At 39.1% G+C, this 15,053-nt stretch overlaps 1 protein-coding gene across 6 annotated transcripts in view; it reads left to right on the plus strand.

Annotated features, from left to right (window-relative positions):
* Positions 1-15,053, plus strand: part of DHTKD1 (dehydrogenase E1 and transketolase domain containing 1) — a 52,226-nt gene that overhangs the window by 5,679 nt on the left and 31,494 nt on the right. The window contains exon 3 of one of the 6 annotated variants that reach the window (XM_039877375.1): positions 2,029-2,215. The exons of 3 other annotated variants lie outside the window; for them this stretch is intronic. Coding sequence is in view for 2 of the 3 variants with exons in the window: in XM_039877379.1 (XP_039733313.1) it covers positions 9,771-9,927 (157 nt within the window). In the remaining variant the exon portion in view is untranslated. Of the gene's footprint in view, positions 1-2,028; positions 2,216-9,717; positions 9,928-15,053 lie in introns of those variants that run through there. 2 more of the 6 variants (XM_039877379.1, XM_039877374.1) reach the window with 2 other exon arrangements.

The following is a 15,053-nucleotide window of genomic DNA, read 5'->3' on the forward strand; positions in this document are numbered from 1 at the left end:
AGGATATGCCACCCCAAAATACGCCACTTCATAGTAAAGATTACTTTGACCTAATAGAACTGAGAATCAACAAGATGCAGGAAGCATTCTCCAGAACTCCCCTTTATCTGCCTAAAAGCTGGGCATGAACTTCCCTTTGTGAGGGTGTCCATCCCACACCCCTTCTTCTTCGTATAAAGAAGAGGAGAGACTTGTCACTGAAGATGGAGTGTCAACACCCAGATGGGTTTGCATAAACAGATCTTACTAAAATAACCCTTATCTTCCATTGGTTCCCCCATATATATCCTAGTCGCTTTCCCACAATTTGTCATTCCTTAAAACCCAAGCCCCCTTTATTGAAATGGTATGTAAGCCCCAAGCCTAACGGCCTCTTTGTTCACTTTTCTGTGAACTCCTCTGCACATAAATATTAATAAAAATTATACACCTTTTCTCTTGTTAATCTGTCTTTCGTTAGTTTCACTCTCACAATCCCACTGAAAGAACCTAACAGGGTAGAGGAAAAGTTTTTCCTCTCCTACGCATGCTTTCTAGGAAGAGGGAGAAAACCTGTGTGCTGATGCAGGCATTTATAGGATTAAACTAGAGTGAAAAGAACAATATTTCGGAGGAAACAATCAGACTGCAGTTTTATTTATCAAGCAGTATACCAACTCTTAACAGTCCAAATACAGGATTCCATACCCCGTTTTATGATTTCTATTAAAGATAATTCAAATTTTAAATACAGTGGTTGAATGGATGAATGGAAAGAAATAGACACGTGTTTATTAGTGTGTGTCAGGCATTAATCCACCCAATTATTCGGTAGGTAACCTGTTTTCCTTTTTTTTTAATAGAGGGAGAAACTAAAGCTTAAAATAGTTAAATAATGTGCCCAGGATGACACGGCTGCTAAATAGAATCTCCTTCACTCAGGACTGCCTGATTCCAAAGTTCACGCTTATATAATATTTCTTCCCATTCTAAAATGTTTCCCTACCTTCTACAACCGAATACCACACACATGATATTACAGATATCCCCTTTTACACAATTAGAATGTAGAATAAGGAAAGACCTGATTTTATAATCTTGTTCTAACAAGATGGACCAATATATGTAATAAAGACCTCTGCCCACTATCGTGGGCAGAGGTCTTTATTACAAAGGAAAGGACTGGGCTGGGAATTAAAGACTTGCTGTCCTGCCTACTACACACGTAATGCAGTAAGCAAAGGCAAGTCATTTGTAACCTGTCTGTGACTCCGATGCATCATTTAAAAAATGAGTAGATTACACTTTATGATTCTCAACTTTATTATTTTAATTTTGACAATAAACCTTATTGCTTCAAAGTGTTTAAGAATCGAAGTGAAAAATAGTTGACGTCATAACCCAGGATGATAATATCCCACTGAAAATTATAGCTGGGGAAAAAAGACATTACCCAGAGAGTCTTCTGGCATCACTTCACTTGTATCAGTTGTTAGGAGTAAGGTAAAGGAATGGTGTCATTTCTAGTTTATTTTTCTTCTGGAAGGTTCTGCACTGCAGACATAATATATACATTATACTTTCCTCAATTTTCTCCATGGAATTTAGAAATAGCATTCCACTGTGTTATACTCCCTTTCTATTTAGTGAAAGACTTATCTAAAGAGGGATGCTACGTTGTACTAAGTTTTTTATGCCTAACATTCAATATCAGTTTAATAATAAGCTAATAGCACTAGCTATCATTTTAGGAGCAAAGTGTCATAGCAGCCAGAGGAAGGGTTACATGGCGGAGTGCATGATTAATAGGTCAAAAGGATGACTGCTGTTCTGCCTTCACTGAAACATTTCTAAAAATGGTCACCTGGGTATGGTAGGTGGCCTTTAAGGATCCCTGCCTCCTGGTATTCACATCTTTGTGTAATCCTCAAGTGAAGTCTGAATTGAGTAACTCACTTCTAGTGAATATATGCAGCAGGGGTAATGGGGGGTTAGTATCAATATTAGTTCACAAAATGTGGTGGATTCATTTGGATCTCTCTCACTTAGGGCAGCCAGCTGCCATGTCTTAAGGTACTCTTCCGAGAGGCCCACACAGAACTGAGGGAGGCTCTGGCCAACAGCCAATGAGGAACTCAATCCTGCCAGCTGGGTGAACAGAGAGAAAGTTAATTCTCCCAAGTTGAGCAGTCAGATGACCATAATCTCAATCAACAGCCCTACTACAGAGCTAGTGGTAAGCTGTGTCTGGTTTACTGACCTACAAAATCTGTGAGATAATAATACATTTGTTGTTTCAAGCCACTACATTGTGTGGTAATTTCTTCCAACAGACAACTAATATGATAGTTATTATTTCAATATTACATGTTATATATGTATACTTATATAAATACATTTTTATAAGTATGATATGTTTTGCAATGTGGGTGGTGGGAGTGGGGGTGAAAATTATGAGAACAAAGAGAAAACCCTGAGTATTAGCCAGAGGAAAGAAAAGAAATTAAGAAGCAGTCTTTTTTTTTTTTTAAAGGAATTTCTATTAATCAGAGAAGAAATGTGATTAAGAACAATAGAGGAAAGGATGCTGTTTTTCAGCTGAAGAGATCATTTGAATAAATTTCACCTTTTCTTCCCTCACCCTCCTGGTTCTGAATGGTTGCTCATTTATACCTTTCTTAATAAAAGTGGGCGAGGATGAGGAAAGAAAATTAAATTAGTCAACTTTGGTAATAGATAAATTTGCATTATATATGAAATGGAGTAATGCATGTATGTGCCGCATTATTATGATAACGCGAGAATTCCTTTTAATGAAAAGTTGCTGGTGGAAGAAATTAGTCTGTCTTCAAAAGTGTAACTTTTAGCATGCTCAGTGCTTTAAAAAACAAGGCAAAGAACCCAAGAAAATACTTTGTCAAATATGAAATATGCCTCTTTCTAGCCTGGTGAACCAACCATTTTCATATCTGAACACTCTATTAATGAGACAATAAACTGTATAGGGGAGGAAAAACTTTTTCCCCCTACCCTCCTAAACTCTCTGGATGGGGCCCTGCGAATTAGACTAACAAAAGACATTAACAAGAAAAAAACAAACGAAGTGTATTAACACATGTATCATGCATACACGCAAGAGAAATAGTAGTGAATAACTCAAAGGAGTGGTTAGACCTTGGGCTTATGTAGCATCATAAAAGAACAATGAATTTGTACAGAAATGACAAGACGAAAATGGTTTAGGTTTTTAGGCCTGGCAAACTGTGAGAAAGTAAATACACGGGGAACTAATGGAAAAAGGTTATTTTATGTGGAAGTTTGTTAGTAAGATTCCTCTGGTGCCTTCTCTGGACTGATGAGTCTACAGTTGTCCTGGTGGATGTGGAGGGCAGAGAGCTTTTCTTATGTCTGTTTCTTTTCATTTGCTTTCAGTTCAAAATCCTATGCCAGTGGCATATTTTGGGGTGGCATGCCTTGAACCCTTTTGGTTGGTTCCTAGGATATTCCTGTTCTCATACTCCGTCATTGTTAATTGCCTTGTACCCTGACACACAGACTTACTCATCAGGCCTGCAGGTTCAAGGTCATTAAATCGCAGGAATCATGCCGAGAGCCACAACCATGAATAATGACAATAATAACATAACAATAATGATAACTAATAATGTATTGAGTACTTAAAATATATCAGGCACTATTCTAAAGTGGTTTTGCATATTGTTACTCCAACCATATCAGTTAGGTACTATTACAATTCTCATTTTATAGATAAGGAAACTGAAGCTTAGAGAGAGGTTAAGTAACTTGCCCATGGCTAGTAAGTGGTAGCACCAAGATTTGAACACAGGCAGTCAGGCTCTAATACTGCACCTTCACTGAAAAAGTGTTTCTAGGGTACCTCTTTTGTGCCAGGCATTATTCTAAGCACCTAAGATACATTAGTGAGCAATACGTACAGAGATGTTTGCCCTCATGGAGCTTACATTTTAGTCAGGAGAAAGACAAAAAATGATAAATTTGTGGTATGTTGGGAAATGATAAGCGTGATTGTAAAAATTAAAAGAACAGAGCGAGGGGAGCAGCAGTATAAAGGGTGATAAGATTAGTTGCAGTTTTAAGAAGTGTATCAGGGTAGACCTCATTGAGAAGATAACATTTTTTCCCCCTAATTTCTGGTTGTTGTTCTTAAAATATATATTCTTCCAATGTTTAAAATTTAAAATATTTAACAATGCTGGAAAGTATAGAGAATCATAAATACCTATGTTCCTACCACCCGCAATTTAACAAATAATAACATTTTGAAGTATTTGTTTCAAAAATTTCTAGAAAACTAAAACATCATAGAAATTATAAAAGCTCCTGCCCATCTCATTCCTCTCCATGCCCCCATATAACCAAATTACTGAAATTGATATTCATCTTACCTATCTATATATTTTTACTTTTACTACATGTGTACATATCCATAAAAATATGTAGACCCATTTGGTATATTTTAAAAATTTGTGTGAATGTCTTTCTTATAATATTTTCTGTCTTAACTTTATATTCCTGGGATCAATTTTATGTTGTATGTGTAGATCTAGTTCATTTATTTTTCATTTCTGTATAGCGTTCCATTGAATGAATAAGTAAAGCCCACATTCTGAACTTCTCATCTACCAGACCAGTACATATCCTTTTACTTTTTATATTAAGCTTTAGAATAAAAAACATTTAGAACATAAAGGAACCTTAAAGACAATGTAGGCTATGAGGAAATAGAGAGCTTGTGTCCTCCCAGGGTTACATAGTCCCAAGGTCACATAGCCAGTCAATGGAAAAGATGAAATTAAAACCTGTTAGCCTGATTCCCAGCACAACACTCATTCAGCTACTACAGCATTACATTTTAATTCCAGATATCTGCGTAGAACTATTTATAGAACTCTTTCTATATAACTATATATCTATATTCTAAATACAAATAACATAATAAAAAAATATTTAAATTTTCCTGAAATAAAACTGTTAAACTAAATTATATAGACTATAGTTTTAAAGCAACATCTATATCTCATTAATGATTATAAATCTTCTTTCTCCATGGTCCGCTATGCAAGTTTTTTAAAAATCGAATATTCTTATTTTAATTCATTTGTGTCCATCTTTTGTTTTTCTTTAGAAGCTAAGAACACCAGACTGTGAGATTGTAGAACAGGCTTGAAGCTGGTGGTCAGATGGAGTTCTCTTCATAGTTTTGTCACCAGCGGGGGCCCAAGGAAGTACAAGGCACAATTTCAAGATATAGTTCTCCCAAAGCTAATGTGGGAGAAGCCGATCCTTTTTTCTCTCACCTCTTGCCTTCCCAACATCTACACGTTCACTCGACAAGAGTGTCTTGATTGTTTATTATCTGCAAAGGATTTAATTCTAAAATCATTTCTTGGAAGCAAGAAATGGATTTAACATTTATGCTTCATTCTTCATTCTCACCTGCAATGACTCTGAGTTCCTTTTGCTTCACATTTTCACCAGAGTTTGGTGGTGTCAATGTTTTGCATTTTGACCATTTTAATAGGTGCGTAGTGGTATCTCACTGTTCTTTTAATTTGCATTTCTCTAATTACATGTGATGTAGATCCTCTTTTTATATGATTATTTGCCATGGGTGTATCTTCTTCGATGAGGTATCTGTTAAGGTCTTCAGTCCATTTTTAAAATCAGGTTGTTTGTTTTCTAATTGTTGAATTTTAAGAGTTCTTTGTGTATTTTTGATAACAGCCATGTATCATATATGTTTTTTTTTTCAGACTTTATATTTTTAGAGCGGTTTTAGGTTCACAGCACAATTGAAGGAATGGTACAGAGAGTTTGCATACACCCCCTATCCTGACACAGGCTCAGCCTCCGCCGTTATCAGCATCCCCTACCAGAGTGAGACATTTGTTACAGTTGATGAACCTGCATTGACACGTCATCGTCACCCAAAGTCTGTAGTTTACATTGAGTTGTACACTCCGTGGGTTTAGACAAATGTATAATGACCTGTATCCATCAATATGATCAGATATATTTTTTGCAAATATTTTCTCTCAGTCTTTGGCCTGTCTTATTCTCTGGACAGTATCATCCATCTAATTTTTAATGTGTATTAATCACTGTTTTGGAAATTAAAATACAAAAATGAATAAAGCACTATTTCTGGTCTCAGGGAGCTCACAATCTAATGAGGGAGATAGGCAGAAACTGATAATGACAAAATTGTTTGAAATGCCTGCCATTATCCTAGGCCATTTCATTGTCCATGTAGAAGACCTAGTCTTACACCCTAATCTCAATGGACCTTAACTTTACCTCTGAAAGTTTTAACCTCCACCCCACTCAGCACTTACCAACTTGCACTAATGTAATAAGGAAACGTATGGAGTGCTATGCGAGTGTACAGTAGGGAGAACTAAACGAGCCACGGGGGTCAGGAACATTTTTTTCAGAAACTCTAAGCCCGTTTGAGAAGGAAAGTAGGAATTATCCAGGTGCATGTGACTGTTGGGCGTGGGGTGAAGTGGACCAGCTCCTGGCAGAGGGAATGGCATGTGTGAAGACCTCGAAGTAACAAAAGTGTGGTATTCGAGGGACTGAAAATAGTGTTGCTGGAGCATAGTGAGGCCACAGGAAGTGTGATTCTATAAAGGTGGAAGAAGAGGCAGGCAAAATCACAGCAGATGAGGGGGTGCAAACACAAGTGAATGTAGGGTTCAGCTAGGCAGACCGCATAAAGGTAAGCCGTGGAGACTGAAAACTGGCACTCACATGCCTCGTCTAAAGAGACCAGCCACCACTTAACTCCAGCTGATTACTGCCATGGGGGAAAGTGTGTTCAGTGTGTCTAGATTGACTAGATTTTTAAGAAAAAACAGAAATCTGGACTTTAAGATGCAGCCTTCCACATTTTTAATATTAACATCCAATTTTTAAAAATTAAGACACTATGATAGCAAACAAAGCACATCAGCAGTTTAGTTGGGACCTGTGGGCCACCAATTTCCAAAATCATGATCTTCTAACATTTAGAGTTTAGTATACTATAGATTCATAGTGCTACACGAAGAAATGAAGATGTTAGTAGAACATATTCCACATATGTGGAACCTGAGTTCAGAAGAGAAATCTATGCTGGTGATTTGTATTTGGTGTCATTCTTATATTGTCGTTCATTAAAATTATGAGAGTGAGATTGCAAAGGAAAAGATTTTGGAAGTGTGGGAAAGCACTGAAGTTTCTTTCTGGGAAATGAGGAGATGGGAATTTTAAGAAATGAGTTGAGAGTCAGTGATCTTTAAAGAACTTTAAAGCTATGTTAAGACTTTTAGACTTTATCCAAAGGAGAACAGAGAACCATGAAAAGGTTTCAGGCAAAAGTGATATGAATCAGATATTAATTTTAAGAAATAATTCTGACTCAATGTGCAAGAAGTATGTCTAGTCAAGGAAAGACCCAAGGCAATAAGACCATTTAGGAAGCTACTGTGTAACTCCTGGAGAGAGGTGTTGATGGCCGCAACTAGGCAGTAATGATGGAGAATGGACAGATTTGAGAACTATTTTGGATGTACTTAGCGTCCAGGGATGGGATCTGTATCATCTTTATTCCCAGTCGCTGCCTCCATTTTTGCAAATTTCCCTGCTGATTTGAATCCACATGTTAGAGATATGCCATACCTTCTCCTTCTCAGCATCATTTGCTAACTTCCTAGTCACCCCTCTTCATTCACTAAAGGCTTTAACACATGACTAAGAGTCTTCTTCTACTTCAAGTCCTGCCAATTCCAAGGTGATATTGATGTCCCTCTGGCAGTTTATCAAAAAGCCTGACTTCTCAGTTCCTAGACCTTCTTATTGATGACATTCTCCTTCTCTTCACTTTAGCCAATCGACTTCCTGGTCATTAAAATTTGCATCACCTCTACAGTCATCACACATCTCATTTTCTGACTACAACCTTCTGTTTTTCTAGGTCAATCTCAAGCACTCCCAGTTTACCTGTTCTTCATCTGCTTTGGAACTGTCAACCTCTGCCCCTTTTTTCATTAGTCCATTCTTATATTTGCTAGTCGTTTTTTCTTCCAGCATAGAGTCCATGTTTTATTATTTCAATTATTCTCTAATATCTTAAACGTTTTGCCTCTTGTCCTTTCTATCACATCTACCTGGAAAAACTCCAGCCCTGAATGAATCTAATCATCATCCTTCTGACCTCTGTACCAAAGCAACTAAACACTAATAGAGTAAATCACAAAAGAGCAGAAATTAATATCTGTGTTCATGGTCACCAACCTCAACTGGGTGGCCCCAAAACTTCAACACAGTCTTCTACATTTTACTGCTCTCCTCAACAGTTTCATACTGTCTCCACCTTTCTCACTCTGACTCACCTCCCCACTCCTCAGCACCTTCTCAAATAATTCTTTGGGGGAAATTATCTGGCCTCATACTTCATATAGAAGAATCTCCCTCAGAATCCCACCACTGAATCTATAACTCTGGCTGCTTTTGCACCTATCTTTTCTTCTTTCTATCTGAATCAATTGAGAACGTTTCTCTTCTCCTTTCTGGCATACTCTGCTTCGATTCCATCCTTTCCCACTTCTGCATGGACCTCAGTCCATTGGATTATCCCTTTCTCCCATATTTTTGATTTAATATTTTATAGCATCTTTCAAGCATGTTCTGGACTGCCTTTTGTTAAAATTGTGAAGAAAAAGATCTTAATCACTGTGACAAACTTCATTCCCAAAGATTTTGTTCTAGTGTCCCTTCCACTTGGGGGTCCCCCTGACACACCTTGTGCTACATGTGGTTTTTCTGTGCTTTCAAGGCACCTGTAAAGCATGTCTCACACTATGTTGAGTTCAGTCTGCAACTGCATTGGGAACCAGTTAAGGGAAGACACTGTATTTTATTAATCTTTGTAATCTAGCCGAGTGCTCTGTGGGCATAGTGGTTGAATGAATGAATGAGGTGGAAAGATATTTTGGGTTCATCACATATATAGTGTGGGGTAAGCTGCACTCCTGACTGGAATGACAGATGACTGACCTTAGTAGCAAAGTTGCAGGTGAGTTGTAAAGGTGAGTCGGAATAAAATAATTTGGAAAACTGTCCGAGGTAGACCAATTAAGAATGTTAAATATCTTTACACTTCTGAAATCTTCCATGCCCAATTTCTTTTCACTCCTATTCTGTCCCTTTCTTATGGCTACTCTTCCACTATTTTGTACTTTCTCCCTAAATGTTTCTTAAGGAGAGATACTGGTTTTCATGCTCCTTCATATGATCTTTTCTTCTTGCGTCCCTTGTTCTCAGTCCCTGCCACTTTCTATGCACCCAGTCGCTAATTTTTCTTTTCTGTGTGACACCCTATATTGTGTCTGTGTGGTTGTGCTCTGCGGCTTCCAGCAGAGGGGTGGTAGGTGAATACTCCTGGCGGGAGACTGCAGGATATACAGAGATGTGAAGTTTTGTACCAGAAAGCTAGTAACGCTTTGCTCAGCAGGCCACACTGCCCAAATCCAGGGTCACTCAGCTTCTAGGACCACGCGAGTCGCGGGGCGTGGCTTTGCCTGGTGGATCGCTGTCCTGGATTGGCTCCAAGAGGCAGGCCCCCGGCCAATCAGGCGCGGGGGCGTTGCCTTGGGGGCGGGTTTCCCGCCGCCTCCGCGGCGCGTCCCAGGGTTCCTGGAGTCCCAGCAGCGGCCCTTCTTGCTCCCGGCGGCTGCTGCCCCTCGTGCCAGGAGACCAGACGGAAAATGGCCTCGGCCACTGTGGCAGCAGCAAGACGGAGCCTCGGCCGCACCCCTCCGTTCCTCTTCCGGCGCGGCTACCAGACGGAAAGAGGTGTCTACGGCTACCGGCCGAGAAAGCCCGAGAGCCGGGAACCTCGCGGCGGCTTGGCGCGCCCCCCAGGTTCGGGATGGGGCTGGGCGGGGGGTCTGGGGGCCGGCGAAGCAGAGGAGTCTTCCTGCCCGGCCTGTGGTGGGGTGCTGTTGGGTGGGGCGAGCTCGGGCTTCGAGGACCCGTCAGCGTGCGTGCAGGCCAGTGGGGAGGAAGGGAAGGTGAGGGGGCAGAGGGAGGCAGATATGGGAGTTGTCAGCCTGAGGGTCATCTATTTTCCATCCTCGGTAGTTAAGGAACTTTAAGGTCAGGGCCCCATGCTTGGGTGATCTTACCACCTTTCGACTTCGGACTGGTTTGGGGCGCTCTTGTCCTTTCTATTCCTTGGTTGTAAACTTGTGGGAACTAAGCTCTTTGAGGAGGCGGGGCTGCGGGAAAAGTTCTAGGATCGCCCAGCTCCTCCAGTTTACCCAAGGATACATTCCCAAGGCCATCTCCATGGCTGTATGAGCAGGAATGCGGGGATTAGGACTGTACTGTTAGGGTGAGGAGGGCGGTCAGTTGATGGTCTTGGACCATAGCATGGTATTTATCTATTTATGTCCTCTAGCCTCTTATTTTAATTTCAGGGTTTAAAACTTTTTGCTGAATTTAGAACCATGTTACTGGAGTTTTAGTGGTTTACAAGACATGAATATCAGTTTTTGGAACCTCTCTGTTGCATACTCATGTGCAAGAGATTAATTTTGATTATATATTTGGTTTATGCTCCAAAGGCATTGTATTCGTCCTCACAGAGTAGGAGATGAATACAGATTATTAGAAAAAAATCATTTGGAATCTTTGATCCAATTATTACATTAACAATGAAGATCCCTCTGATCATCTAAGTACCTGACCTTTAAATCTTACATCTCACATGTGAACCTCAATATTTTGCTCTTGACCTCCCTAAGAGGACATTTTGGATAAACCTGATTTCTCTCTCTTGAATGCAATGGGCTTTATTCAAGGGACGCATTTAGGTCAACCAGATTAATCCCTTGAGGATAAGACTATAGGTATTTTATTACACTTTGCAAATTGAGTGTCTAGAATTTTATATGACAGTTCTCAAACTTATGTGTGCTTTCAACTTACTTTGAGTGATATTTAAAATTCCATTCTGAAGGCCTCCTTCCTTTCCTCTCCCCCAGAGTTCTAATTCAATGCCCTGAGATGAGGTTCAGGAATTTGTATTTTTATCAGGCACCCCAAGTAATTCTCTAACAGGAGGTCTGTGGCCACCTGTGGCCAAATACTGTTATCATCATAAGGAATGTATGTGCAAGATATATTTGACAACCTCGTCTTCATTTAAGATCATACTATCACTTTAAAAAAATCAATTAATTAATTTAAAAAAGAAAAGAGAACTGACAATTAACATTCACTAGAAAAATATTAAATAATTACTTCAAAAAATGTTGAGAAAGTTATCAGCAAAATTTAAAAATAAATCATATTACTGTGTGCTTCATGCACAATTACTGTGATCTCATTTGAGGTTTTTCCTCACAATTGGGTCTTTCTTTAATTCCTAATAACAGCCTGGCAGCTGAGAATTAGCCTTGCCTTGGAAAAACCTGGGTTGGGTTCTTAACTGGAATATTGTATCTAAATAATCGTGAGAGCTTTGGGCTTGTGTGATTTGAAAAATATCTCTGGAGTTGATTTTATAAGTAACCACTCCTTTTTCCCTCCTCACCAAATTGTATCTACTCCTCCCACCAGTAATGAACTTGCTTGGTGAAATTTGGAAGTTCATAATTGGATTAGAACTTCAGGTCAAGGGTATGATCTGGTGTGTGCTGGGAGGGAAGAATCAAAGCAATACCGTCAAAGAGTAGTTTTGCACAGTTACAGGATATGGCTTAGGGAATTTTGGGTGATGATTTTATTTTCATTTTTCTTATTTTTTTAATACTTGGAATAAAACTTAAAGGCAAGTGGGCCATTTTATAACTTCAAAATTACCATTGAATGTAGATCTATGACAATTTTTTCTTCTTTCCGTTTCAGAACTTATTACATTATTTTGTAATAACTCTTTGTAGATCGTTATCTCCTACTAGGCTGTGTGGGAATAGGGGGAAGGAGAATTGCATCTGTCACTTCCAATGGTATGTCATTGGTCATCTCTCTCTATATATATACCTGCAAGGGAGACTCGAAAGCATAGTCTTTATTCAGGGTGGCCAGATACCAGCTGAAAATTATCTTGAGAGAGAAGAGGAAAATAGATACCAGAATAATTAGTAATCACCACACTCTACCTTTTTGGGCACTCAAATATCCTAAGCTTTTCTTCCTATATGTAAAATGTATTCATCTCCTCTCTCTATTCAATTCTTGAATCCAGCTCAAAGTCCATTACCCCCAGAGAATGCTGTCCTCCCCATCAGGTCAGGCTGTGGCTCTTCATGGTCTGGAATTTTATGAACTGCCAGCCACCCTATATATACACATTCGATATACAAAGAAAACTCTTGGAAGGAAAGAATGAGGAATCAGGAAAGAATGAAGAATCAACAGCAGCCACTAGTTCAAGCCAGTTATCAGATCCCTTTGGGGAGGAATGATAAAAGCTCCTTGATGTGGCTATGCAGTAAGTTTACAAGTTTATTTGGCTCATCTACTCTGCCTCTGCCCATTCCCCTGGCTTTGCCTTATGGCTTCTTCTTTGTCCATTATCTTATGTGGCCATCTCTGACATAAGCTTCAGGAAGTGCGCCCTCCTTGGAGACTACACTCGTTCCACAGGCTACTTTATTTTGGTAAGTTTAGGATTATGAGAGTTATTTTTTTAGGGGGTCATCAACTACAGGATTTTTTTTCTGGCCAGAGTTGGGATTCTTTGGCAGTACAATTTTCTTATAAAATTTATAGGTCTGCAGTCTTTTTGCTTCTGGTCATTCCATGGGCAAATTACTCAGTCGAAGATCTCAGCTAGACCTATTTATTAATCCCGAAAACTGGTCCTTTATTTATTGCTTCTGTGTTCTACCCATTCAGCTTCCTAAATTTAATGGTGCTTACCTTGACCAAAATAATAGGCTTGAATGGGAAGGCAACACCCTTTATCTCATCTTGAAGTCTCAGCTGGCTCCCCTTGTTTAGTAGAGAATGCTTTCTATAAGGTACTTAAAGAAAGGTTTTGTCCTTTATCTCCTGCTAAGATAGGCTCTTCAGAAACACCTTTTTTAATTTTCCAAATTTTCTAGGGCCTGCCATCTAGGTGCTGAGGCCACAGAGTCCCTCCCTACAGAGTGAATTTACCACCATCTCTTCTTGCTGGTTAGCTAGCTCCAGCTTGATCTCATCTTTCTCCCAGGCCTTTCCTGGAAGTGACAAGAAACAATGAACACACCGTTTGAGCTACAGGCTCTATGGGCATATAGTCTGCCTTTCAGGATATCGTAGGTGACAGTTTTTACTAACCGTTTTGTCAGATAGCATAACACTGCTTATCAGCTTTCTAATCTGAACTATCTGAGTCATTGGCATCCACTGCATGACTGCTAAAGCAGTCTTTGCCTTTTGGGTTCTGTTATGACAGCTAACCACTTCAGGTGACGTTCTGTTTTAGGTAGGATGAGTTCAAGAGCTGTGCCAGAGACCTGGAATAACAATGACTTAATTAAGGTAAGGGAAAGTCTGAGCTGGTATGACAGCTTATGGTCAGTACCATTAATTAGAACAGGAGGTTGATGGAGCCAAAGATGTGGTTTGATGGCTCTAGTCTTTTTCATGTCGTCTGCCAGCCCTAAAAGGTACTGTCTTGGTTGAGAGGAATGACTGAGTTAGTGTCAACTTTTTGATATTGGCAAAGTAAATCAAAGGACAAACCCTACTGAAGATGGACTGATGGCGCCCTCCCACGTCAAAGGTGACGTAATGAAATGGGAGAAGTATGGTGTCTCTCCCTTCCCTTTGCCCTTCGTCAGCCTTCTTTCTTCATATGTTTATCTTGGCTAAAAATCATTGCCTTCCTAGGATGTCTACATCACTCATTGAGATTTCCATTGTATTAGGCTTTAAAGGGATATTGAATTTTCTTCCAGTAACCTTTTGGATGGCAGTGGTTTCACTAGTTAAAATTTGACCTGTGATGAGTGTTCTTTGTAGCTGGCTATTAGTAACAGTGTGTACTTTAACCTCTGTAAACCTCAATTTCCAAGTAAACTTAAATTTATTTATCAACAACCCCAATTAAAAATGGAGGTAGTGTTTAGGAGTAGTGATTCACAGGTATAAATTTTACTATGGAATATATGGGTTATAAAAAAAATGGCAGAATTTAGAGATTATCTGGAGATGAGAGCCAAGGGATTCCAAACAGCATTTAGTGGTTACTGACCTTGGCACTGAGCTTTGGTAGTCGAAGTGAGAGGTTGTAGATATGTTGCATATAGGAAATAACAGGAGCCTTTACTAGAGTCAAAATGGTTGAAGAAAATCTTACTGCATTAGAAATTTTTTAAAATCTAGGTAATTCGGGAGCGCAAATACAGACCAAAAAAGCTAATGATATTAATTAACTCTTGTACTTAAAAAAAGTCTCAGTGACTTCTCTTTGGGCTTCAGTTTACTCTTCTGCAGATAAAGACACCTATTTCAGACCTGTTGCAAGGATTAGCTAAGATGATGTGTGTAAAAAGCCCAACACAATGTATAGCAAGAATTAGTACTCAATTAATGGTCACTGTCATATATTATCAGTGACCCTTATGCACCTATCTTGGCAATGATTTAAGACAAGATTAGGGAAAAATGGAAAGGACCAGACAAGATTTCTATTTGAAGTCTATGTTTTTGTTTTTTGTTTTGTTTTGTTTTGTTTTGCAAGAAAGAAATATCTGGTGAAATAAATCTATTTTATAAAGATAATGTGTTTGAGATCCAAAGGGAGGGTATGATAGAAATGACCTCAGTTGCACAGTCTAGGTCTATCTGAGTTCATTGTACAGAATATAGTATTCTATCTAGTGCAAAGCCTTGGCTTTTAATAGTTATTATGAAGTTCCTAAGTTGGAGCTAAGGCAGTCATCTCATTTTTGTTGAGTTCTAAGGGACTCCAATCATGAAATTCCCTTTCTTGGAGTCTTAATGTTTATATAGATATCTAACCTTCCCACTTGTTTTAATTAAGCATATGC

The sequence above is a fragment of the Pteropus medius genome, unplaced genomic scaffold, assembly GCF_902729225.1.
Source record: "Pteropus medius unplaced genomic scaffold, Ma_sr-lr_union100, whole genome shotgun sequence".
Classification (NCBI taxonomy): Eukaryota; Metazoa; Chordata; class Mammalia; order Chiroptera; family Pteropodidae; genus Pteropus; species Pteropus medius.